General features: G+C 56.8%; 2 protein-coding genes across 10 annotated transcripts in view; one reads left to right on the top strand and one right to left on the bottom strand.

Annotated features, from left to right (window-relative positions):
* Nucleotides 1–159: 159 nt before the first annotated feature.
* Nucleotides 160–9,993, bottom strand: LOC119151176 (creatine kinase U-type, mitochondrial). 2 transcript variants are annotated; one of them, XM_037394756.1, is made up of 9 exons: nucleotides 9,721–9,993; nucleotides 4,016–4,214; nucleotides 3,481–3,576; nucleotides 3,142–3,363; nucleotides 2,527–2,612; nucleotides 1,364–1,487; nucleotides 1,109–1,243; nucleotides 629–754; nucleotides 160–409 (listed from the first exon to the last, which is right to left on the bottom strand). In XM_037394756.1, exons 1-9 carry the CDS (start codon nucleotides 9,867–9,869, stop codon nucleotides 293–295), a joined length of 1,254 nt encoding a protein of 417 aa, XP_037250653.1. In that variant the 5' UTR covers nucleotides 9,870–9,993; the 3' UTR covers nucleotides 160–292. The 2 variants fall into 2 exon arrangements, with proteins under 2 accessions (XP_037250653.1, XP_037250651.1); XM_037394754.1 differs by having other exon boundaries at nucleotides 3,142–3,576.
* An 807-nt stretch (nucleotides 9,994–10,800) lies between these two features.
* PPIP5K1 (diphosphoinositol pentakisphosphate kinase 1) overlaps nucleotides 10,801–25,497 on the top strand; it is a 48,635-nt gene continuing 33,938 nt past the window's right edge. For 3 of the 8 annotated variants that reach the window (XM_037394752.1, XM_037394750.1, XM_037394746.1), the window contains exons 1-15: nucleotides 11,437–12,098; nucleotides 14,320–14,411; nucleotides 15,509–15,678; nucleotides 15,950–16,124; nucleotides 17,690–17,885; nucleotides 17,979–18,069; nucleotides 19,042–19,127; nucleotides 19,360–19,514; nucleotides 20,538–20,639; nucleotides 20,923–21,084; nucleotides 22,128–22,249; nucleotides 22,716–22,817; nucleotides 24,100–24,186; nucleotides 24,637–24,712; nucleotides 25,235–25,344. In XM_037394752.1, the coding sequence (XP_037250649.1) occupies nucleotides 15,978–16,124; nucleotides 17,690–17,885; nucleotides 17,979–18,069; nucleotides 19,042–19,127; nucleotides 19,360–19,514; nucleotides 20,538–20,639; nucleotides 20,923–21,084; nucleotides 22,128–22,249; nucleotides 22,716–22,817; nucleotides 24,100–24,186; nucleotides 24,637–24,712; nucleotides 25,235–25,344 (1,436 nt within the window). In that variant the 5' untranslated portion in view covers nucleotides 11,437–12,098; nucleotides 14,320–14,411; nucleotides 15,509–15,678; nucleotides 15,950–15,977. The other 5 variants (XM_037394751.1, XM_037394748.1, XM_037394749.1 and 2 more) reach the window with 5 other exon arrangements.

The following is a 25,497-nucleotide window of genomic DNA, read 5'->3' as shown; positions in this document are numbered from 1 at the left end:
CCCCAGGGCAGCAGTGGCTCAGGGCAATCCCAGCAAGTGCTGCTCGGGACGGGTGCAGGAAACCCAGACGTGGGTGGGTGCCTCTCTGCAGGGGCACAGGGCACTGGGGACATCAGCCGGGTGGTGGGTGCTGGGGTAAGGAGGAGACGGAGCCACGGCTACAGCAGCGCACGTTTATGGGGTCTGGCCTGGCGCGTTGCAGTAACAGGACTCAGCGACATGCTGGGCACAGGGATCACGTAAGCTATGGCAGAAGCTGGGTCCCATGGGGCTGGCGCTGCCTTGGTCCAGCTCAGTGCCGGAACTGTGGCACTGGGGAGGGGATGCGGATGTCCTGCCCCTTCTCCAGCCGTCGCTCACAGTCAATCAGGTAGTTCACACCGTCTATCACCAGCTGCACCAGCTCCACCTGCACCGGGAGCACACACGTGCTGGCTCAGGGGCTGTCCTGGGGGCCAGCCCGGCGAGGCGCCCCACTGGCCCCACCGCCAAGGGCAGGCGCTGCCACCCCCAGCACCCATGTGCTGGTCCCAGCGCACATCCCAGAGCTGTCTGGGCACCATGGGCCCGTCATGCACACGCACTCCAGCCCCCCCCCTCCTCAAATGCAGCTCTGCCTGGCACCCACCTCTGACTTCCCCAGCCGGTCCAGGTTGGAAATGTCGAAGACGCTGCCAGTAGCTGCGGTGTCCACACCACCCGTCCCGCGCTTCTGTAGCCGGAGGTTCTCCAGGATCTTAGGGAAGCGGCTGTCCTGGTGCCCAGAGAAGGTGTCAGTGCTCAGCGGGACCATCAGCTGGGGGGTCAGGGCTCTGCAGCCCCCCGGGGCAGCCCTCCCGCCGCTTGCAGGACCCTGTCAGTGGGCTCGTAATCCCTGCAGAGAGCCCTGCCCTGAGCAGACCCGGGTTGACACCTGGGTCCCTGGCCCCTCCAGCCACAGAAGCAGGCGGGGGCTGGACCGTACACTTCCCGGGGGAACCTGAGAGAGGTCCAGAGCCGGGTCCCACGCAGTCCTGCACCTCCTGCGTGGCTGGGCTCCCTGTGCCCTGGAAGCCGGTGGTCCCCGCAGCCCTGGCTTGGTTCCCCACAAAACTGGCCATGGTAATACCTTACTGAGCAGCGGCAGCTTGATGTGGACGCCTGCTCGCAGCCCAGTGCCCAGGTTGGAGGGGCAGGTCAGGATGTAACCCAGCCGCTCGTTCCACATGAACTCCCAGCCTCGCTCCTGGATTAGCCGTTCCACCTGGATTAGAGGCACCAGCAGCCGTTCAGCCCGCAGCCAGGAGGTGCCAGCCCCATCCCTGCCCACCTGTTTGCCTGCCTGTTCATGGGGCTGGCGCAGCCGGGGCTGGTGGGCACTCACCTCCTTCAGCCCCCGACAGAACCGCTCGAAGACGCGCTTCATGTTGCCACCTTTCTCCATGGAGATGATGCGCGTGTGGTCTTCCTCGTTGATCCAGATCAGGAAGGTCTTCTCGTTGTTGTGCCTAGGGACAGGGCTGCGTTCAGCCATGCTGGTGGCTGGCAGAGGTCCCGTGCCCACCCAGCCACCCATGCCAGCCCCAGCTGTCCCCTTCTGCCCCTGCCACCATGGTGCCAGTGCTGCCCCGCGGTCCCGGTGCTCTGCCTGCACCCATGGCTGGGAGCATGTTGCCAGAGCACTGCCTGGCAGTGAGGCAGCCAGGAGATGCTCCTGGTGACATGCCAGCGTTCATCCATGTGTGCTGCTGCAGGCAATGGGTGCCGGCCCTGGTGCTGTGGGTGCAGGCAAGTGCTGCTGGGGAGGAGCAGCATGGTGCCAGCGTGGTGGCAACCCTGCCTGAACTGGGGATGGGAGCACGGCTCCTGCACCATGCAGGCAGTGGGAGGGGTCTGTGAGGCATGGGGTGCAGGTTGGGGTGCTGGGTTAGGGGGTAGCTGGAGCTGGGGACCATGGGTGCTGTGGAGGTGTTTCCCATGAAGCTGCTATAAAGGCGCTGTGCCAGCGAGGGCGGCATGGGCGGGTGCATGTGCCGGCTGTCACTCTGCGTGTGTGTGTGTGGGATGCTGCGTGGGACGTTGCATGGCTGTGCAGAGATGCTGGGAGGGAGCAGTGAGATGCAGTCGTGGTAGGCTAAGTTTGGGGGCAGGCAGAGTATGCAGAGAGCCAGAAGGAGCACCGGGGATTGCCTGGGGAGCAGGAGGCAGTTACGGATTTTTGGCAGCCTGGAGTGCAGGGTGCTGCAGGATGGTGAGAGTGGGAAGGACCGACAGCAGGGGCTAGCTCTGAAGTCCCACTTCTTAGGAGGATGCTGTGGTCTGTGTACAGAGCAGCTGGCTGCTGGTGGCAGCACACAAGGGACTCCCAGGTCAGACCACAGAGCCTGGGATGAGCACGGCCCAGGGGCACCGGTGCCACACGTACTGAGGTCTGCAGTGCAGCAAGCATGAGGAACGCGGGTGGTGGGGCTGGGGCAGCCGGATGGAGCAGCAACACCCCCTGCCTTTCTGCCCTGCTGACTGCCCCATGCTGGGGCAAATCCTCACCAGATCCCTCGGGCATCAGGCCAGTCCCGGGCCATTCCTGCTGCTGTCAGGAGCGGAGACACCGGCTTGTCGAAGAGGAAGTGGTCCTGGAGGGAGGCAGAGTGTGTGGGCTCACCCGGGCTGCACGGCTGGTGCCAGGGCATCCCGTCTCACCGCCCCCAGCCTGCCGTGCAGGAGATGTACCAGCTGTCCCAGGCAGGGCAAGGTCACCCACTGTCAGCACGGAGGGCAGGAGTCCCTGCCTGCCTGGCCAGGAAGGCAGAGGGCTGCTGGTGCACAGCCCACCCCATACCAGGGGCTGGTGCGGCACCGGCTGTGTGCCACAAGCCCACCTGTCCCTGAGCGTGGGCAGGGACATGGGGTGAGAGCCAGAGGGGGCTGTGAGCTGCTGGGGCTGTGTTCAGCGAGCTCCATCCTCCCCTGGCTCAGGAGGGCTGAGTGGCACCGTGAGCACCCTCAGCACCGTGGGGCAGCCTCGTTGGGGAAGGGGGTCCTGGTCCCATAGGACAGCAGGGCTGGGAAAGGAGGCTACAGCCTCCCAGAGAGGCAGTGCCAGGGAAGGGGTCCTGCTCCACGGCCACCTGGGGTGGCTGGCTGGGAGCTGCAGCGACTCACGTCAATGAGCTGCTGTTGCTCCTTCTCTGTCATCTCGCTGAGACGGTAGTACCGGCCCGCCAGGTCTCCGGTGAGGCCGTTCAGCGCCTCCACAGCCACCTTCTCCACCTCTCGCCGCTCAGCACGGGTGCAGGCTGGTGGCAGGCTCAGCCCACGGATGCTGCGCCCAGTCCGGACCCGGGATGAGAGCACGTAGCGCTCATCAAAGTGGCCAAACTTGATCTGGAACAGACAGGAGCCATGGGGATGCGTGGGGCAGCACCAGTGCTGGCAGAGATCCTGTCCCCTGAGTCCCGGGGAAGTTCCCCCATGTGCAGCACCACTGCCTGGCTCACACACCTTGCTGGCATCCAGATCTGTGACGTGCTTCATGGTGCGGGGATTGTACCCATTGTGCCGCTCCTGAATCACTGGGTCGAACAGGTCAGCAAACACCTGGAAGCAAGCGGGATGATGTGCAGCACTGCAGACCCAGCGCCCCACGAAGCCCCTGCCGTGAGTGTGGCACAGTCCTGCTGCCAGCGTGGGGGATGTGGCAGCAGGGGGGCATGCAGAGGGGGGCTGGGGGCCAACGGTGTGTCCTGCAATGCAGTAGCAATCCATGGGGCTGACACTGCCCGGGCAATTTGGGCTCGGGGACAAGGAGGAGGAGGAGGAGGTTGCAGGGCTCTAGGAACAGCTGCTCTGAAGCAGCCCTGTGTCCCACTGGGTCACACTGGGGCTGGCCAAGGAGCCTCTCCAGCTGCCTGGGCTGGGCAGGAGGAGTCGGGCAGTAATGTCCTGGGCTGCTGGATGTACTGCAGGTACTGGGACCCCTCCGGCTGCTGCAGGCACCCTGGAGAGCCCGGAGCATGGCAAGGCTCCAGCCACTCACCTCGTAGGTTTCTTCATCACCAGCTACCATGCCCACGGTCTTGATGAAAGGGTGGCCAGGGTTGTCAACACCTGTCTGGATGCACTGGTCCAAGGTCCAGCCGTTAGGGGTTGCTTTGTCACAGAGCCTGGCATAGATGGCTGGTGTCAGGTTGCTGGCCATGCAGTTGTTGTGCTTCCGTAGGTCGGGGTACTCAGCGCTGTGGGAGGAGAGGCTGATGAGTCCTCTGGGGCCAGGGGACCCCAAGTGCTCATGCCCTTGCCCCACAGAGACCCTCAGGGCAGGTGTGGGCAGGGATGCTCTGGGGAGGGCGGTCAAGCTGCTCTGCTTGCCCACTCCAGCAAAGGCCAGCCGGGAGTGGGAAGGCAGTTATGGGCATCACGTGTCGAGGGCAGAGAGCAGCCTGAGCCGAGGGCTGACATTGCCACAGGAATAAGAGCCTATGAGAAAATCTGGACTGGTTGTTAGGGTGCGGCTCCTTATCAGCCACGTACCAGGGCCATGGGGTTGGTAAAGCTTGCTGGGCAAGCGGTGGCAGCCACGTCAGCCCCAGCTCGGCGCTGGGGCGTGGGCAGCCATCAAGAGGCTGTGCACTGTGTTGCCAGGGTGGCCAGGCTGTGGAGGGGAGGGTCTCACTCCCTTTCTCCTTCCTGAGGCTGCCCCCACACCAGCCCAAGCAGGGGGTGGCTGCTCCCACTGCTCCTTCTGCCCAGTACCAGGGTCTGCCCATGCAGCGAGTGCAGGAGCAGGGCACACAGCCCGTGGGGGTCCTGGTGTGTCTGGCCCCTGGGCCCCATCTGGGCACCTCGATCCCCGTCCCCTGAGATGCCACAGGGCAGGAGATCGGCTGACCCGGATCAGCAGCCGTTGGGAACCGCACTGCTCTGGTGCAGTTTATTGTATTAGGGGGACGCTTTCATCTAATCAGCTTAGCAGGAGGCCTTCTCCTGACCTCATTCCCACTTTAGCCAGGCTTTGTGCTTGTTCTTGCACTCACGGGGGGATTGGCAGGGCAGGACCCCGACAGCACTCTCCTTGGCCATATCCCTCATGCTGGGAGGTGGTGCCTCCACTTGCCTTAGTGGGACAGGACTGGCCCCTGTCAGCCCAGGAGACCTGGCTGGTGGCCACAGTGGGTCCCAAAGCCCTGGGGATGCCTGTCTCCTCTGCCTGGAGGGGCACTGCTTTGGAGGTGGCCCAGCTGGCGGGGGCAATCCATGTGGGCGAAGAGATGCTGAAGCTAGTGCAGGTCTGGAGCAGTGGGAGCGATGCCCGACTACCATCACCAGCAGCGAGTCCTGGCACCCTCCCGGCACTCGGGTCCTGCTCCTGGGCTGAGTGCCCACCCAGGGCGCCAGGTCTGGCTGCCAGCACCCGGCCCCCGTGCTGCAATGCAGAGTGCTGTCGCTGCTGCTGCCTCCTCCCCTGCGGCTGCAGGCCAAGGAATGTGCATTGGCCCTTTGCCTACAGCTTGGGCACTGCTTGTGACTTCCTGCGCTTTGCAGAAAGAAAGGGAGGTAGGGCTTACATTGTCTGCTCTGCGTAGGGAAGCACTGGCAGCTCCAGCCTGGACCAACGCAAGGAGGAGTTTGCTCCAAGGCAGCAACTTGTCCCGGACACGGAGGCTGAGGGCTGCTCCCCCAGCCCACACACATATCTGGGCCACATTGAGATGCTCCAGTTCAGAGGCTGGCTCGTCATGTGTAGGGCGCAGCCGGCCCCAGCCTCCTGCACCGCTCCTGCCTCTGCCATCAGCTGGCTACTGACCTGTGTCTCCCCAGGGGGACACACTCTCATAAAAGCACTTGTTGATCAGAATGTGACACTTGGACATGTAACTCCTCTGTCCTCAGCATGGCTAGTGCCGCTTGGCATGCCAGGACCACAGCCTGTGGCGCTTTCCACCCTGGTGGCAGCAGACTACATCCAAAGCGGCAGCAAAAGTTACTAAGGGAAGCAAACCTACTTCAGTAAGTGGAGGACTGCTGTAGGTTTAAACATGCTCTCTGCTATGGGCAATCCATACCTTCACTGAGGTGCTCAGACTCCAAAACCTTGAGATTCTGGCCACTGCCTGCAGGCTCTGTGCCTGCTGCAGTGCTGATTCATCTCCTGGTCCAAACACACCCTCCCCCCAAACAGCCCCAAACCATGGTCAGCAAATCTGGGGGATCGCTCTTCAGCCTTTCCAAAGCACCCGAACTGAGCGGGATGGTGCCAGGATCAGCAGAGCGATGCAGGGATGAAGGTGCTGAGCGCTTGGTGCTGTGCTCACAAGCGGTGCCCCACACAACCAGAGCAGCACCCAACCCTGCAGCCTGGGCTGGTCCTGAGGCTGGTGTGGGATGGCTCCCACTGTGTTCTTCTGGGTGTCCAGGTGTCCTCTGCCTCAGGCACAAAGGCGACACTGCACTTGGCCTTACTCAGGTTGCCTTGGCCCCTTGGTTTTGGTCCCCAAAGCTGGCTTTAAAATCATGACCCTTTTCAGCATCATATTTTGTCCCTGGTGCCATGGCACCAGGCAATAGGCTGGGCTCCCCCCCGGCTGCAGGGGCTGGCAGCATCTTCTGTGCAAGGTGGATATCTGCCAGCAGCACAACTCAGCGTGGGTGCTGGGCTGCCACCTGCAGCGCCCTGGAGGCTGCTCCACGCTGTCACCTTGCCTGCCACCTCAGGGTGCAGCCGCCTGCAGCAACCACCCTCCCTGCCCTTGTGCCAGGAGGTGCTTCACCCGGGCAGGGACCTGCTAAGCTCCCAGCAGGTATTATTAGTCCGTCTGCTGGCTGGGCAGCTTCTCTGGGCTCTTCACCCTAATCCAGCCACCTCCGGCACCCTTCCTGGCACCAGCGTCCCTGTGGGTGCCACGCTGCGGGCAGCTCCTGCTGCACGTGGCCTCCTGGGAGGCATGGGGGTGCATGGGACGAGCGGTGCAGACCCTGCGCGGTGGCGGTGGGCGGGAGGAGCAGGGTGCTGGCAGGGTGCTGCAGCAGCAGAGCATGTGGCTTGTTTACGCAGGAAGGAGGGGGCTCGGGCTTTGTGTGGAGATGCTTTGGCAGGGAGCCCCGGCGTCACCGTCCAAACGTGGCATGGTGCCAGACACCCCCCTTCCCCCTCCGGCATCTGTGCCCATGTCACCTCTGCGGGGGGTGCCCATGCCACCACCCCCAGCGTGGCCATTTGCCCTGCGGTGCCTCTGACAAGCGACCGTGGAAGGCAGCTCAGATCCCTCAAAGCTGTTGCCGGTGTCTCTCATTATTTCACGTAAAGACCAGAGGAGCAGAATCCCCGGACAAAGGCAGGCTGGCTTGCCCGTGCCAGCACCATCACTGAACCAGACCCAGCCACACAGACCCTCCCAGGAAGCTCATTTTAGAGCTTCTCAAGCCACATCCCCTATCTTGGTTTCACCCCCCCCCTCCAGGCTCACCTCAGCCCCCTCCCTCCCGCAGATGGTGCCTGGCTGTTCCCCCAGCCCTGTCCTTGTTTTCATCATTGATGTCCTGCCCTGCTGTTTTTCCCCAGCCCACTGATCCTGCTACAGCAATGCCTTTACAGCACGGCCAGCTTGGCCCCTGCCCCTAGCCACAAACAAGGACTTAGCGGTGCGCACAAGGGGACACTGATGTGTCCAGGTTTAGTGGCACCAGCTGTCCCCGGTCCCTGGTGCCCTTGCGGGCAGGAGCAGGACGCGGGCAGGGTGCCTGCCTTTCTCACGCCAGACAGCAGGTCTCACAGGTCCCGGTGTTTTTCTCTCACCATCCTCCCTCGGTAAAGACCTGATGTCTATGACCCTGCAGTTGTTCAGAAAGCTTGAAAATACAGCCCTCTTGGGAGGTGAGTAAACAATAACATCCAGCCTTCATCATTCTCCAGAGTTGCTCCATTTCTGCCCCCTCCTTTCTGTGGCCTGACCCAGCACATCGGAGCCCCCAGCACCGGTGCTGAGCACACAGCTCTGCACGAGCAGGGCTCTCAGCCTGCAATGCAGCGCCGCTCTCTAACTGCACGGTGTTTGGTGCAGGGATCGCAGCAGCTGCGTGTGTTTGGAGCAGTAACGTGCTGCCTCCTTCCCCATGCCGCTCCTTCACCCTGCGCAGGCTCTGCCGGCATCAGGATGGGGAGGAAAACCTGCTCCTCGCTTTCTGACCTGCCAGGGCGAGCAGCCAGTACCAGGGCAAGGTGGAAGGACCACCTCGTCCCTCTCCCCTCCTGACCCTGTCCCTACCCTGCCTGGTCCTTGTGAGGCACAGGCAGCTCCTGCCTTCAGCTCCCATTTGTGCCTTGGCCCCCCACGGTCCCGGGGGCCAGGCAGCAAGGGAGCCAAGCGGGACCTGCCTCCACCTCTCCTGGCCTGAGCCCCTCGCTTCCTTGGTGCTATGGCAAACGGGGGCGAGCGGAGCAGCGCTGATACCTCTGCCCACGGCAGTGCCCCTCCTGGGGCCCAGCCGGGCTCCCCGAGGCAGCCTTTGACAAAGAGCAGGTCAAAGGGGGAGCGACACAAGACCTTCTGTGCTGGTGCTTGAACCTTAGCACCGCTCTGTAGCTGTGACACTTATCTGGCTTAAGGGACCAGGCACACGTTGTGCAAATACGGCCAGTGGCTCTCGCAGAGCCAGCATTACCCCAAAAGCACCCCTAAGCCAGGCCACGGCTGTGCATGTGCCCACCCGGCCCAGCTCAGCTCCGTGCCCACCTCCCAGAAATCCTGACTGCACATCCCAGGGCTCGTCTTCACCCCAAACTCACCCGCAGGCTGCTCAGCACCTGCGGGCCCCTCCGGCTCCCTTTAAAAACTGCCCCCAAGATGGAAGAGCGAGGAGCAGCCAGGAAGCCTTTGCTTTTAAATAGAGAAGCCCCTGTCCCCAAGGCAGGCGCGGAGGCTGGCCCAGGCAGATGGGCTCGGGCCAGGAGCTGCTGCCAGCCCCCGGGGGCTGTCACGGCGCCGCAGTTACTGCTCCGACACCGGTTTTCCGGACAGAGCTCCTGGGTGTTTCGCCAGGAGAAGAAAATGAACCTGTTCGCTCCGTCCTGTTCCCACCAGGACGCTGGCAACTGGCCCCTGGCTCCCGCCACCACCGGGCAGAGCCTGGGCTGTGTCCTGGCCTGCACTGGCTATCCCGGCAGCACTGCCCTGCCAGGCTGAGCCCCCCACCGGGGCAGCCCCTAGCCCCAAGGACCCCCGGAGCTTGTCCCCTGCCCGCTGCCGCCTGTCCCTGGGCTGGCTTTGTCCCGGTGCTCCAGGGCCGCGGCAGTGCCGGGGCTCCCAGCCTGGATAGCCGCGCTGGAGGGACGCTGGGTCCTGGAGCCGGTCCCGGGGACGCGCCCGGGGGGGCCCCGGGGGTCTGCGCCCAGCGCGGCTGTCGGGGCCGCCCGGCGCTTGGGGAGGCCGGGGAGGCCCCGCCGCGGCGGCGCCGGTGCCCTTGGGCGCGGGGACGGCGGGGCCTCGCGGCGCCGGTGGCCCGGAGCGGGGCGGCTCCGTCCAACACGGCCGAACCCCCGCCGCCGCGCCTCCCACTCCCCGCCGCCGAGCACGGGCTCGGTTCCTGGCCGTCCCGGTCAACCCCCGCCCGCGGACGAGCAGCGGCCGCCCAGCCGCCCCCAAGGGTCGCCCCGGGACCCCCGCCCTCCCCGGGTGCCGGTGCTGCGGGGACCGGCCCCCGCCCGCCGCCCCCCGCACGGGCGCCCCCGCCGCCCGCGCCCGGTACCTGGGTGGGTAGCGCCGCCGCTGCCGGTCGCCCGCGCTGAGCGTGTCCCGGGCGAGCAGGAAACCGGCGGCGAGCGAGCCGGCGCCCACCATGGCCAGGAGACCGGCGGAGCGGCGGCCGGAGAGGGCGCGGGCGAAGGTGCTGGCCATCGCGGAGCGGCGGAGCGAGTGCGCCGGGGCCGGGAGGCGGACGTGATGGGAATGGGAACGGGCACGGGAATGGGAACGGCGGCGGCGGCAGGGCGCGCGGGGGGCGGGGAGCCGGCCGGGCACGGGGGGGCCGCAGCGGCACCGCCACCTGCTCGGCCCCCCGCCCCGCCCCGCCCCGCCCCGCCCGCCGCACCGGAGTCGCCGCCGCCTTCAGCACTGCGCGCCGGACAGCGCCGGCGGGGCAGCGGCGCTGGGCCCCCCCCGCACCGGCACCGGGCCCCCCCCCGGCACCGGACCCCGCCACCGGCGGGCCACGAGCACGGCACGGCACGGCGCGGGCCGCGGCGGCGAGGGCGCGGCTGGGGCAAAGTCCTGGGGCCGGGAGAGGCGGGCGCGGCTCCCTGACGGCCCGGAGCCGCGCGTGGGATGCGGGCCGGGACAAGCGGACGGGCCAGCGGCCGGTTCTCGGCGGCACGGCCTGGCGCGGGCGGCGGTCACCGGTCACCGGCCCTCCCACCGCACGCCGTGCCGCTGCCCGGCGCTGGGCGCTCCTTGCTCGGGCCCCACACGCCGGGACGGGGCGGTCGCCCCGCGCAGTCCCAGTGCCCGCGGCAGCCCCGGGGCAGGCAGCGCGCCGCGTTCCGCCGCCGCAGAGCCCCACGGGACGGGAGAGGCGACGGGCGCTGCCCGGGACCCGTCGCCCGGACTTCCCCGGCGCACTGGGCAGCGGCCGCCCGGCACACTCGCGCCTCCTGCCCGGGTCCCGCGGGGCGGGGGACAGCCGGCGCGGTGCGGTTGCCGTGGTAACGCGGGACCCGGTGGCGCTGCCGGTACCCGGCGCTGGGCCCGCGCCCCACGTGCGCGCGGCACGCCCGGCCACGCAGCCTCCCCCGCCGCCGCCGCTAGGGGTCGCCACGCCGCACCCGCCTGAGGCCCGGCCGGCCCGCCCCCCTCCCCGCCGATTGGACGGCTGCGCCCGTCAGCAGGCTGTGATTGGCCGGCGGCAGCGCCGGCGGCGCAGGATGCGCTCGGAGGCCGCAGGTGAGCGGGAGGGAAATGGCGGCGCCCGGCGTGGCGCCCCCTGCTGCCGCCGCCGGGGTGTCGGGTCGTCCCCGGTGCGGCGGGCCCGAGACTGACCCCCGGGTCGGGGCGGGGAGGGGAAGCGAAGGGAGTGGGAGGGGGCATGACACACACGACAGTGGGCCGCGCCGCTCTTGGGCCCGGTCGTCGTCGACTGTCGGGGAGCGCCGGGTAGGTGGCAGCGGCGGCCACTGGTGAGGCGCGGCCCGGTTCCCCGCCGCGGGCCTGCCGCCCCGCAGCCCCCCTGCCGCGGGCCTGCCGCGGCCAGCCCGGCCCGGCCGCTCTCCGCGCCCCCCGCCCGGGTCCCTGGGGCCAGCGCGCTCGGCCCCCCCGGCGCGGCCTGCCCTCCCGGCTCGGCAGGGGGCGCGGCGGGCTCTGCACGGGGGCGCGGGTGTGGCGGCGGGGGGGGCCCCGGCCCGGCCAGCCACGGGCGAGCGGAGCCCGCATCCTCCCGGCCGCGGCGAGCTCTCTCGGGGAGCGGGGGCCCGTGGGTTCCCGTCGGGGCCTAGCGGCGCAGCGGTGCCCTGCCGGGGTCTCGGCTGTTCCCTTCGGGCGGGCCCGGGCCCGGCGTGCTGGGCTGTGTCTGCCTCGCCCGCGGCCTGAGGGATGGGGCGAGCCGCGGCCCTTCGCCCGTTAATAAACCCTCATTAACGGTTACAGTCCCAGGGACATTCTGATGCTGCCGGGTTTCACACTTCACCTGTGTGTGTAATTTTAAAATCTCATTAAAAACTGTCTCCAAAGGTGAGGATTGACCTTACTGCTGCGGTTGCTATGTGAGCAGCAGAAGGCTTGCTCAGGTGTAGAAGCAATAAGCCGAGAGGTTTTTTTACTAAATTTGCAAATGGCATTGTCTGGCAGAAACAGCTCCTGCTCGGGAGACATTTCGTGTTTGCGCCCTGGCTGTGCGCTGGGTTTGAAGATGTCGATAGATCTGGAGTTACCGAAAGTGCTGCTGGAGCGCTGGGAAGCTTGCCTTCAGCTGCCTGGCTGTGAACGCGTTGGACTTCTGCGTTAACAGAACACAGAGAGCTTTCTTTGATACGCCACAGCGAAATAGCTTTTAATTATTAACTCTGGAATAGGTGTTCTTTTTCTCCTGAAGCAATTAAGTGTCTACGATAAGAGTACAGCTTTCACCTTTTGTATGTAAGTATGTAATTAACCTTAATACAAATAGCCCTTGTGACAAGGGGAGTAACTCTTTGGGCAAAGGTACTTCCCTGATCAAGGCCTAAGCTTTCAGGGTTGGGTTTTTTTTGTTTAGTTTTAGTGCCCACAGCGGTTTCAGGTAGTTCAACAAGACGTTGCCGGCATTAATATTTTAAAATGCCAGCTATGTGTATTCTTCAAGCTTCCAATCCTGCAGATACTTGACCTGGCTTAAATCGGGCTGTGGGTCTGTAATCGTCCTTGCAGCCTGCCCGCATGCAGCTCCTTGGACCTCCCACCTAGTGCTGCCTGGGTGCGCAGACCTGGTCTCCACTCCCAGAGCTGCCTCTTCTACCGCCTGTGGCTGCTGCCACCAGCGATAGGATCAGCCTTGTTGGGTTGCTGCAGTCCTTGGCCCTTCAGCCCTCCACCGCAGGGACTGCGCTTTCAAATCATGCACCATGCAGGCTGTGTTTAAAAAACAAAAGGGAACAAAACCCCCACACCCACACCTACACTTTTGGTGGTTGATGCTACACTAAGAACAAAGTTAATACAAGACCTGATCATAACCTATTTCTTTCTTAAATTTCTGGTACCTCAGGATACAGCGACACAAAGAATAAGTCTCTTTAGTCTGTGAGCATTCTTACCTGAACAGCACCAGAATGATCTGCCGGGGAACTGGAAAACAACCTACTATCCCATTTGCTATCACCAATATAGGGAGCTGAATTAGTCCCAGTACATTTAAGAGACAAGGTGCACATTTCTGTTTCAGGTTGTGTGTCAGCAGCTTCTTATTGCCATTAGGTGATTATGGTAAACTCTGTTATGATTGCGTACCGGATCATCACTGCCCTTCTTGGAAGAGAGTGCAAGAATGCCTTTAGCTGTAGTGGCTGCTCTGTACTGCCTTCTGTATTGTGATGAGACTAGCAAGCCTGAATATGCCATACTCAAAGCCAGAACCATCTTTACCTTTCTTGCATGCATGCCAGGGCTGTGTTAATGCTTTTGTTTCTCTTGGACGATACAGCCAGTGGCATTAACTCGGTGCTTAAATTTTCTTGCTGTGATTAGCAAAAGGTGAGACCTGCAGCACTCTCAGCAAGTGGAGACTGGTCTGAATGTATGACCTGTGGGAGCAGTTCGCTCAGGAGGCGGTGAGAATGATGCAGAACCATCAGTATCGCATGCTGTCAGTGCCTCACGTAGCTCCAGGCTGGAAGAAAAGCAGTAATGGTGTGGTGGTGGTGTGGGCTGCGTGCTGCACAGGAACCTTGCTGGTACCATTTCTGTGAGGAAAGGTGCCACCCTCCTGGCATCATGAACTCTTTGAAAGCCTAGCACTAGGGCTGATTCAGTCATGTTGGCAAAACCTCCTGTTATTAGGCTTTGATACCGGAATATAGAGCTGCACTTCCCTGTTTCCCTTTAAAAGCAACAGTCTGTCTGAGTTTTAGATGCCTTAGTTTTATGCCTGTAGCTAAAACTTCTGTTTCATCAAGAGTCTGTAGTCTTTCTTGGTATTAATCTAGTCAGATGAGGGATCTACTTTAAAGAGAAACTTGAAAAAGGTTTTGGTTATACTCTCTTCTTTTCTCCACACCAGAAACAACCTGAGATCCTGAGGCTTTCCCTGTTAACCCTAAGGGCATGATTGATGCATCAGTGGCTGTTGGCTTCAGTGAGGCTCTAGTTTTTCTACCTGGTTTGAATATGGCATGTCTTGGCCTCTAGAAATAGCTACAGAGCAAGGCAGAGGGTTTTTTTCTGGGGTAGGAGCAGGGATGTAGAGAGCTCATTGCTTACTTCTTAGGGCAAAGGTTTTCCTGCTGCTTGATCTGTTTTTTTCCAGGAGGGAGGGGAGAGTAAGGGATTGGAGGAAACAACCCTCCTCCTATTCTTGCATGGTTTACTTCATTAAATCATCAGCCATCAAGCTGGTAGTGTACTTGCTAAGGTCTCGGTCTGCACTGGTGTGCTGAGGCAGCAGGGCGCAGGAATGAAAATGATTCCTGAGCGTGTCAGGAATCCCACTCTTGTCGTCCTGTGGAAATAGTAGGACTATATGGAGCACACAGTAGCATGCCGGTATAGCCTGGTCTGCCAGCACTGTTGCTCCCACCAGTGGAGAGCACTGATGGTGAAATTACAGCTTTAACTCTTGCTGATCGGAACACTTTTCTGTGCTGGGTGTGCCCTGTGCCTCCAGGTTTGTGTGGGAGCAGGCAGCACTGGCCTTGGTGCACAAGTGGAAGACCGGTGTGAGCTGGGAGTCGGGCAGCGGAGATTGTCTGTCGAGCGGTAGGTGCAAAGTTGGGGCTTGCTGTGTCACCCCTCTGGTTTCCGGTGGGTTGGTGTCGGCTCCCCCAGTAGATCTGGCATGATAACTGATGGGCTTGCTGTCGAACCAGTGCCTGATGGCGTGGCTGCGGGACCTTGTCCTGTGTGCTTCTGCTCCAGCACTTTCTCTGAGCATTTACCTGTTACATCTCCTGTCCTTCCCAGGAGCGCCCACAGCCTTTCTGTGTGGAGATGTGCTTTATTTTTACCTTTATTTCCAAGGTGGATTTCACGAGCAGCTGGTTTGCTCTGTTTCTTTTGCCTGTTCCCACCCTGCTCAAATGGATTAAGGCACTCTCCCTCAGTTGTTCTTGGTGATGGGATTCTCATGGTGAAATGGTGCTGGTGGCAGGCTGGTGGCATTGGGAGTGCTCCTCTGCTCTGTGAAGAATTGCTGCCAGAGAACTGGGAACTGACAGCTGTATGTGGCGGGACAGTCTCCTACGGTGTACTGGCTGTAAGGGAAAGCATGCTTAAAAGAGGAGGAAATACAGTAACTCGGTCTGGGGAATGCTGGAAATCATGTGAGAGCATGAGAAGCAGCGGTACACAGTGTCTCGTGTCCATTTTTAGGAAGTACTTAACATGAGGTGTTCACAACGTCCTCTTGTCAAGGTTGCGCTTGCTTATGTGGGAGGAATGCTTTTGCCCACTTCTTAGTGGGGGAAAACATGGCAAAGGGCAGTCACTTGACATTTATGTATGTGCAGCTATGGTTAGAGGTAAACAGCTGTGTCCTTGGTGTGTCCAGGTCACACATACTGTGCATTCAAACTCTGTCGCTTCTATGGCAGACAGTGCTGCTATTGTAGGTGACAGCGCGAGACACGCTCCTTCCCTGGCGTTTATAAAGCAGAGCTTGTATCTTGACAATTGGCTTCCGTGGTCACAGAGTAAATCAGAGCCAGCTTGCAAACCCAGAAGCCTTGACCTGCAACCCAGACTGTTACTGATGTTACTCTGTGTCCTCTTTCCTTGCCAAAGAGTTGTCACTTTTTCCTTTACCCTCTTCCCTGCAAACTCATGCACCTCTCAATCTGGTCTCTCTGTTACTGTAGGTCTTCACGGGCTGAAAGGATGAAAATAGGCAATTGGAAAGTCACTGTCACTGTCCTAAGCTTCATTCTAACTTCTGGAGTCCCGGTTGATGCCTTTGGGTGTACGAGCCTTTGAGAGTGTCCACTGTCCCCCTCCATGATTTAGACAGCGGCGTGGAGCATGCATCATTGTAAGGTTTTACATGATTTCAGCGCTGGTGGTTCCCAGTTGGTGCAAAGAGGTTAATTGCACAATGGAGCTGCCTATCTAAAATGATTGTGTGTCCAGTTCCCCTCCTACCCCGAGGGTCTCTTCTGACTCCCTCTTTTTGTGCTGGGCAGCACTGTCTGTGCCAGATCAGTCCCTGCCCTCCCCACCATCACCTGCTTCCAGTGCAGCCAGCCCCTGGCTCGCCCTGCAATCTGACCTTCTCTATCCCTTCTTGCATGCTGTGATTCCAGAGCGGGATGGTCGGCCACCGAAGCTGCAATGTCGTCCCTGACGACCTCCAGTGAAGGAGACAACTCCACTCCCAGGTTTGTTGTTGGTTCCAGGGATGATGAGACAGACTTTCTGGGATCAAACATGAAGACAGACGAAACTGATTTCTTTGAAGATGATGAAGAGGAGGAGTCGGTAAGGAAGTCCTGGCGTTCTGGGTTGGAGCATCTGTGCAGAATTCCTGGGTCTCAGCTGGGGTTTGTGTGGTTGCTGCTGAGGCTGCAGGCAGTTGGGATTTCAGGGGACATGACACCAGGCTGTGGGGCACAACCGTGGGGAATGGCACTGTCATTTCTGATGGGGTGTATTGCATTGTGTCATACTGCCTTACTCGCGGCCTCATGCTGCAGTAAATCCTGGCCTTTCCGCTTGCCAGTCTTTTTCAGGTACAATAGCAGAGTTCCTTGTCCTAGCAACTTAACCCTGGCACTCCTGTAAACCTTTCTGTCTCACCAGGGAAATTTTTGAGGAAAACTCTGGGAACTGTGAAAAGGGCAGAAGTGTGTCTGCAGAAAGGAAGCATTTGTTCTTTTCTGTAACCTCCAGGAACAGGGTGCAGAAAGGAGAATGATCTCCAGCTCCTGACTGCTTTCGGCCCCTATTCAGTGTTCTTTTAAATGTTATATTTGTTGTTCTGTGCATGGGACTTGGATGCAGCAGGGACATTGCTGCTGGCTGGGACCATACGCCAGTGCAACCGTCGTTTCTGTTGCCGCTCTGCAAGTGGGTTGTTGACCTAGGAGCCCACAGGGCCTTCCTTCAAACCCACGCAGTGTTGTGTACTTTGGTGCTTGGTGAGGAGCTATTTATCAGGTGTAGTGAAGGATTTGGAAACCCTTTCACTTCTCAGATGTTGTTTTTGCCATGGAGCCTTGGCTTTGCAAGTCGTGCAGTAACTTCTAAAGTCTCGGCTTATGCTTTGAAGCTGCAATTGTTTGTGCTGGGTAACCCGAAGTCCTGCGTGTGTCACTTCAGATGATCTCACTGCGTTTAATCTTGCTTGGGTCAGAATTAATCTGTCAGGAAAACATCCAGTCTGGGGTTTCTAGATGGTGGAGAAAAGTCCACCACAGACCTCAGACTGTTCCTCTGTTACGGTTAGCAATGCTTTTTGAATGCACACCTTCTCTCTTGACCTACTCAACTTAACCTCATCCCACTGGACCTTGTTGTACCTTTGGCAGATATATGGAAGAGCACTTGGTAGTTTTTCTTTTCTACTTACAGCTACTTACTGTTGCAATCTCCCCTTCGTTTTCTCTCAGATAAGACAAACAGACTGAGCTCCTAGACTTTTTTTGCTATAAAACATTTGCGGCTGTTCTCTGAGCCTGCCTAAGTCCATCAACTGTCTTGGTGAGTTATGGGCCAGAGAACATGGTGTGGGATTCCAGTCCCGGCTGCTTGTTCAGGTGTCAGATATTTATTTCTGACCTTAGCATTAGTGCCCAGTAAAAAGAGGAGGTACGTACTACCTGGCAAAGAAGCGGTTGTTTTGGGCTGCTCCTTAATGATGTCCTCCAGTGGACGCTGCTGGGAACTGGGAGTGTTTATGGGTTCATGTCTAGCAAGAGCTGTGAGTGCATAAGGTTGGAAGAAAATCCCTTGTTTGTTCCACATTGCTGCATTTCTACACTGTTGCAGTTTGAAGTCCGTGAAGTAGCTGATCCTGTACTAAACTGATCCCTGTCTTCCCTTAGCCACCTGAGCGGCAGATTGTGGTTGGAATCTGTGCCATGACCAAAAAGTCCAAGTCAAAGCCCATGACACAGATTCTGGAGCGTCTGTGCAAGTTTGAGTATATCACAGTGGTGATTATGGGGGAAGATGTTATTCTGAACGAACCGGTGGAGAACTGGCCTTCGTGTGACTGCCTCATATCATTCCACTCCAAAGGTAAAAAGGCTGCAGCAGGTCGTAGCCTACTCGAGATCTGGGCAAGGGAGCTTCCACTCATTCTTTCCCCCCTCCCCTCCTCCTGTATTTCAGGATTCCCCCTGGATAAAGCGGTCGCTTATGCCAAGCTGTGCAAGCCATTTCTGATTAATGACCTTGACATGCAGTATTACATCCAGGACAGGTAGGTGCCTGTGATCCACTAAAGCCCCTTCCCTCTTCCTGGGTCTGATTTATCTTCCTGGCCACAAGCAAATGAGTGAGCTGGGGAGGAAGGGGACCATAGCAGTGGCTTTTTAGGGGTTGTTTCTCCAAAACAAGGGGAATAGACAATGGGGTAAAACCATTGAGACTTGGCATGTTTTATTTTCTGGTGCAAGTGCCTTGTAAGGAATGGTGAGATGAAGTAGGAAGTGGAAGAGGTCTCACAGAATGAGACTGCCACAATGGAAGCAAAAAGACTAGTCTCTGAGTAGAGAGCCAGGTAGCGGGATGGGGTTCTGGGGCAGAAATTGGGAGCAAGGCCAGGTCAGATTCAGGTATGTGACCAACCTATGTTGGCCAGACGCTTCAAGAGGCTTCTCAGTTGGCTTTTGGTAGAGGCCACCTGCAGCCATGTCTTCAGTGCATAGAGCCAGGCTGCTTTGGCTCTGTATGGGTAGGGCTCGTACCAGACCCCAGACCTCTGCCATGCCTTGGGTTGTGAGCGGCATCCCTGTGGGTGCTGACAGGCACCCTAAGGTGTAACTGTAGTGAAAAATAGCCATTTCCTCACTGACACAGGGTGAAAAGAGGCTCTGTTTCATCTGCCTGGCCTGGGTGTTGGGTAGCTTGGGCACCCTTTGAGAGGGCAGATCTGGGTAGGTGGCAGGTGCTGGGTGTGTTGCTGTGGATTGGGCATCTGCTAGTAAATGAGCATCTATATTTATGCCAGGTAGAGATTTACTCTGGGACATCTCTGTTGGGAGTAGGACTGAGGCGTGCCCTATAGCCTGTAGGTCTTATCTGGGGAGCATGTGCTGAGAAGTATTTGTACTCTGTCTTTGAAGCTTTTTTGTGTTCATTTTACTTTGTTCATCAGTGGGAGTGAAGCCTTCCCTTTGGCATGTACTGAGGACCTTCTAGACTCTTCTGACACTGTTTCTGTCCTCTACAGGCGTGAAGTGTATCGGATCCTTCAAGAAGAGGGAATTGACTTGCCCCGCTATGCTGTGCTCAATCGAGACCCTGACAGACCAGAAGGTCAGTGCGCAGGCTCTACTGAAAGCTGTTTTCACATACTTAAGATACTCTGCAGAGAACAGGTACTGATAATCAGCTTGAAGAGGCCTGATTCACAAGTCTGTTGTTTTTTGCAGACAAAGGTCTCAACAGCAAAACTGGCTGACTGACCAGGACTGAAGGGCTTCAGCTCTGCCCTAGAGCTGTCTCACTCACCCTTTCCTAACATGCTGCTGCTGTGCTTTATCTTCAGAGTGCAACTTGGTGGAAGGAGAGGACCACGTGGAGGTAAATGGAGCTGTTTTCCCAAAGCCATTTGTAGAGAAGCCAGTCAGTGCTGAAGACCATAATGTGTATATTTACTACCCGACGTCAGCAGGTGGGGGCAGCCAGCGGCTCTTTCGGAAGGTGAGGAGGCAGACACCAGTTTTGGTGTTGGAACCAACAGATCTGTGGCTCTGAGACCCTCGTGGCTTCAGGAGGGAGCGTTGGGGCAGTTGAAGGAGAAAGGAAGATTTGTGTTGGGGAAATCTGGACCTTCTTAGAACTTCCAGTTCAATCCCATCTACCTGGGAATTGCAGAAGGGCATAGTTTAGTGGTAGTGCTGACTTCTCCTTCCCCAACCTCTATTTGACTTGTGTCCCGTGTCATGGAGACAGTCATGGAGAACGGTGTCCCTTACTGAATTGCATGTTGGTTTTTTCCAGGTCACTTCCTCAGTTTATCAAGATGATTTTTTTTTTTTTTTTCAAACTTGTGTTCCTGTCCTCTAACATCAGCTGTTGCCCTTCTCAGCTTAGCGTAGCTTGCAAATTTGATAAACGCAGTATTTATTCCTATATTCCACAGGTAATCCGCCCTTATGCATTTCTTTCACTTTGCCAGTGAACAGTTAATAGCTGTGATATATCTTTTTTTTCCTATCAGTTATGCATCTGTCATTAATAATATTAAAAAGATTAACATTTTAGGTAACATATAGGCCTGCCATATGAGGTTGTTTCCGAAGCCTTATCAAAAATGAAAACATCATCCTCTGTCCATAAGATCAGCCAGCTGTCTTAGGAGGAAGTTAAATTGGTCTGATTATTACCTGTCATCCTTTATTTTCATTTGGTTTTTAGCTAGGCTCCTTACTTTCTAGGTCTTTATCCACTATTTTTTGTTCCATATCCTTGTAGTGATTGGAGTCAACCTAATGGTCTATAATAAACTTTTCTCCTCTTTAAAGCCTGGAAAAGAACATATCTACTATCTGCATTTTGGAGTCTCTTTTGTCCTCCATAAATAAGTGTGCTGTAATAGCTGGAGGTTCTGAGAGATGCTCCGCTAATTCTCTACATACAGGATGAAACTTAGGATTTTTGTTCCTCCCTCTAAGAAAAGAAGCCCCCATGCTCTTGCTTGAGGTGTTTGTTCTGTGCTTTCAGATTGGCAGCCGGAGCAGCGTGTACTCACCAGAGAGCAGTGTGAGGAAGACAGGCTCATACATTTATGAGGAGTTCATGCCTACAGATGGCACTGATGTAAAGGTAAGGAAAAGCCTGGAATAGCTTTTTCCTTGTGCAGACCCAGGACAGCTGAAGGTTGGGCAGTCCTGCTTAGTCCTACTTAGGTTCTGGAGTATTCGTTTAAGCTGTGAGGTGCTGACTGAGCAGCTCGGATCCCAAGGCGGGGAGCGGATGTTCTGTAGGTCATAACAGGACAAATGCATGAGACCGTCTGATCTTCTCTCCGTGTCTGCAGCAGAAGTACCTTCTGGAAGCTCCAGTTAGTCTAGGTGGTTGTATCAGGTGTAACTATTTTTCTTCCCAGGTGTACACTGTTGGGCCAGACTATGCCCATGCTGAGGCTCGCAAATCCCCTGCTTTGGATGGGAAGGTTGAACGGGACAGCGAAGGGAAAGAAATCCGTTACCCAGTCATGCTGACTGCCATGGAGAAACTAGTTGCCCGGAAAGTCTGTGTAGCCTTTAAGGTCTGTGTTTTCTCTCCTATGCAAGCAAGATACTCCATGAATGTCCGATTTAAATCTTGGTCAGTGTTAAAGCTTGAGCTCTGTTACCCCGATGTGTCTCTGGTGTGGCAGTCTTCTGCACCTGGTGCCAGTTGCTGTCTCTGCTGGCCTGTGCAGCTTGTCCTGCTGGCCGTGGCAGTTTGCTGGTCAGAGGTGAGTGGGAAGGCAAGAGGGCCTGCAGCAAATGCTGTTTGTGCTGCCAGGTGGCTGGTGTCCAATGTACAGCTGAGCATTTAATATCAGATTCTGAGCATGCAGCTGTCCGTCTGACCTGTGCTCACCACGCCCTTGCTGTTTCCTAGTTGTGTTTGTGTGGAAACTTGGTTTTCTGAAAAAAAACCCCAAACCCAACTCAAACCTGATTTTTATTTTTTTGATCTGACTTTAGTGCATATTTGTGTTCTATTTTACAGGATGGTAGAGTGAGTGTATGATCTAGGTATGCTTACGTGACATGGTCAGTGATGTCAGCAGAAGAAGCACTTGGCTACTTGTTCCTGCCCTCACTGCAATCTGCAGCCTGTGCAGTTGTGCTGATACAGCCGTGGGCTTGTTTTACCTTGTAGCCTTTTACACATAGTGATGGGTATCTTTGCCTGCACCACTTACTGTCTGTACCTGTCAGTCTGGTTCAAAATGGTTGGGTTTAGAGGCAAGAGCAGGAGAGCCAGGAGCCGCTCTGTCTTAAGCCTTTAGGGCTCTGGCAGGTGGGGCTGCCCTGACAGCTTAGTATGGGGGCTTATCTGTTAGGATACAGCTGTGAGGGTGTAAAGGTGCCTCTAAAGGGCCTGTTACTGCTGGCTAGTGGCTGTATTTTTGCACTGCTTCAAGGCTGGTGAGGTAGGTGTGGAGCAGAGGACAGCTGCAGCACCAGTGGAGCTGACCTGGGCAGTGTATGATGGCTGGGTCTGTGTGTGTGCCCTGCTTGGCTGGGCAGTGGCTGTCCCTTTGCTGCTGTCCCTCACAGCCAGCCTGAGTCCTGTGTCCTCTGCTTCCTCCTGCAGCAAACGGTGTGTGGGTTTGACCTCCTGCGAGCCAACGGCCACTCTTTTGTTTGTGACGTGAACGGCTTCAGTTTTGTGAAGAACTCTATGAAGTATTATGATGACTGTGCCAAAATCCTCGGGTATGTAAAATTCAAGTTCTGACAGCGGGTCAGGTAACTCATAGCATAATAAAATGAATGTGGAGTCCTGATCTCTATGTCAGAGAAGTCTGCAGGTGGTTCGTGTGGGGATGTTTATTGAGCAGAGGAAGGCTTGGCTCTGGGAGGAATGGGTTATTTATTTTTAGCCCCTGGAGCTCCTGCCTGCATTGGCATTAGATGCCTTCATCTACAGCTAGATGTATCTTACAGGACTTTTAATTGGATGCTAAGCCCAGCTGCAGTGTTGGTGATGTAATTGGTGTCCCTTTGGGGTGCCCTAACTTGCCCGTGGTGTGATAGATGTCTCTGCGAGGAAGGTGAGGAGAAGTTCTGTGGCTGTCTTCAAATCTTTCAGCTAGGCCACTAAGGAGGAGGTGGAGAACCAAGGGAATGGAATTTCTTGTGAGTTTTGTACTCTTGAGTTTTGGATTCTAATTTCTTCCAGAAATATCATCATGCGGGAATTGGCTCCGCAGTTTCATATTCCCTGGTCCATCCCAACAGAGGCAGAAGACATTCCCATTGTCCCCACAACTTCAGGCACCATGTGAGTACCTGCTATCTTCTCAAACGAGTGCCAGTGATGGCTACATGAGGGACAAAGTGCAAACCCTGTTTTAGGGACAGACACCACCCAGCAGCACGGTGTTCTCCAGCTGCTGTGTGGGTTGCAACCCTGAAAGGCCTGTGGAAAGGCTTAGCCGTGCACATGGAAGGGGTGACAGATGGTAGATTAGTTGCAGGTTTGATCAATGCAGGTGAGCAGTCATTGAAGGAATTGCCGAAATTGCTCCCATGGCTTTCAGAAGGCCCAAATTCTTGATCAGCACAGAAAACATGAGGGCACTGCTGCAGCTGGTTCATGGTTCAGTACTCTGCTACTCATAGAAAACGCAAAAAAAATTAAATGGGTGGAAAACAGTTAGCTGAAGTATTCACATTACCTGTACGCTTGGCAGACCCTCATTTGATACTGTTGGCTTTACTAGTTTTCCACCACATAAAGCTAAAAGACCAAAGGCAAAACTTTCTTTGCGATCCTCAGCACACCTGCACACTTGTATGAAGTGAACACAGTAGGTGCTACAGAAAAGACAGATTCAGAGTATGTATTCATCCTTCCTTTACCGTGTGATCGTTTGAAAAAAGTTGGCAAACACAAAACACTGCACACCTGACAGGATTGCTGGCTTTAACAATACCTTGTGACAATGAGGCTGCCGAGAGTCGATCCCTGTTTCTCTGGGATCCTATAAGAAATAGTTGGATATTATAGTATCTGAAAAAGCAAACTCATGTAGCCCTTCTGAAATTAGCCAGCCTAACTACTGGTTGCTGCCGGTGTCTGATCGCTGTGGGATCTTTTTACATACATCTCTTATTGTTCGTTCAGAGACAGGATCCCAGCTGTATAACAATTCTTCTGGTTTTGTTTTTTTTTTTTTTTTGCCCTGGGTCTTTCTAATTGGTCCTATGAGCATTGCACAAGTTGAGCATGAGAACAAGCTTGGAACAATTCAAAGTGCTGTTTCTGTAGATTCTGTAACATCCAGCCTTGTCCTTTCCAAGATGTGGTCCTGCCTGTCATATTATGGTTCTGTGGTGCTTTTCCCTGATAGGAAACCAGATGACCTGGCAGGGTCTGGAGTGCTTTGATTGCTTTTACAGCCTTGGCACTTATGCTTGGTTTAGTCTGGGAGAAGTTCTGCCACCACTGAGGAGAGCAGCTGCCAAAAGGATGGAACAGAAAGAACAATGGGAAACTACTTTCTGGTGGGACTTCTGGAGTGCAGGGGCACATTTGTCAGGTGAATCTTGTGTTTTCCCAGGATGGAGCTTCGTTGTGTTATTGCAGTCATCCGGCATGGAGATCGCACCCCGAAGCAGAAGATGAAGATGGAAGTTAAGCATCCCCGGTAAGAGTCAAGGCGAGAAGATGCTGTGCTGCTGGGAAGTGAGGCAGGCCTGTTCTCTGAAGCAAGAGGAGGAGCAGAAGGGCTGGGTGCACGGGAGGCAGTGCTTTTTCCTGGCTGCATTCAAGCAAATGCTTTCTGCCCAGCTGAGGGAGCCCCCTTTCTCCATAAAGATCCTCACATCCTCTGTGTGAAGCCTGGAAGAAAGTATGAAAGTCTGCTAGGTGCTGCAGAGGGAAATGCCCCACTGAATGGGAAGCTAGTGGCTGCTTCCTTTTTGTACCTGCGGCTGGAAACACTTGGTTTTTTCATAGTTTCTGAAGCACAGGAAGGAGCCAGGGGGCCTTCTCGTTCTCTCTGAAGAACAGAGCATGAATGCATACATAGGGATGACAGTCCTTGTAGCACTGAAAGAACAGAAAAATGGATCAGTATTCTTTGTTGTCTGTTCAGGTTCTTTGAGCTATTTGAGAAATACGATGGCTACAAAACAGGGAAGTTGAAGCTGAAGAAACCAGAGCAGCTACAGGTAAGGAGAGTCCTCTCTGGGATTACTGTGTGGGACGTGCAGGTAATGTGGATCAGTGTGAGGCAATTCTTTGGGGGGTGGAAACCCTTAAAAGAGCAACAGTCTGTTGCACAAATGCTCCCTTTCTCTTTCCCCACCCCATACATTCTCAGCTGGGTGATAGTATGAGAGCAGAATGGAAACTGTTCCTGGCTGATGTGAAGCCTGTAGGATGGGGATGACCTGCTGCAGCTTGCCCATCTGTTGTGGTTGCCTCTGGTGAAAGATGGGTCCAGGCTAGGGAGCGGGGCAGGTGGAGGCACCCGCGTGGTTCTGAACGGGGCTGGAGCACAGGGTGGGGATGAAGCAAACTGCAATGTGAAAGTTTGTCCTGCCTGAGCCATGTCTTATGAAATGACATGTCTCTGGCAAGTGTCTGCGTGGACCTGGCGCTGGGTGAAGCCATCTGAAGGCTTTGCAAGAGTACAGTGGTGAGTCTGAGGCAGGATTGTGGGATGCCTGAGACTGTCTGCTCTCCAACAGGAAGTGCTGGACATTGCACGGCAGCTTGTGGTGGACCTGGGAACCCAGAGTGACTGTGAGATTGAGGAGAGGAAATCCAAACTGGAACAGCTGAAGAGCGTCTTGGAGATGTAAGGGTTCATATCTTGGGGCACCATGAGTTTGTCTCAGAGCTGTGGGTCAGCATGCAGTGTAGAAACAAGCTGTGCTGCTGATGTCCTGCCCAGCTGGCTCCTCAGAGGTCCCCCCCATCCCCTGTTAGCAGCTGTACATGAAAGGTGCCA

The sequence above is a fragment of the Falco rusticolus genome, chromosome 7 (assembly GCF_015220075.1).
Source record: "Falco rusticolus isolate bFalRus1 chromosome 7, bFalRus1.pri, whole genome shotgun sequence".
NCBI classification, from domain to species: domain Eukaryota; kingdom Metazoa; phylum Chordata; class Aves; order Falconiformes; family Falconidae; genus Falco; species Falco rusticolus.
Note: the sequence above shows the minus strand (reverse complement) of the source record. Positions and strands in the feature narration are given on the sequence as shown.

Bases quoted from the DNA above. Each gene is read 5' to 3' on its own strand.
- LOC119151176 (XM_037394754.1), bottom strand. From the start codon at position 9,869: ATGGCCAGCACCTTCGCCCGCGCCCTCTCCGGCCGCCGCTCCGCCGGT. The intron at 2,613-3,141 runs GTGAGTCGCTGC...GCCTCCCTCCAG, and splicing joins AGCAACAGCAGCTCATTGAC to GACCACTTCCTCTTCGACAA. The intron at 1,488-2,526 runs GTGAGGATTTGC...CCCTGTCCCTAG, and splicing joins CCTGATGCCCGAGGGATCTG to GCACAACAACGAGAAGACCT.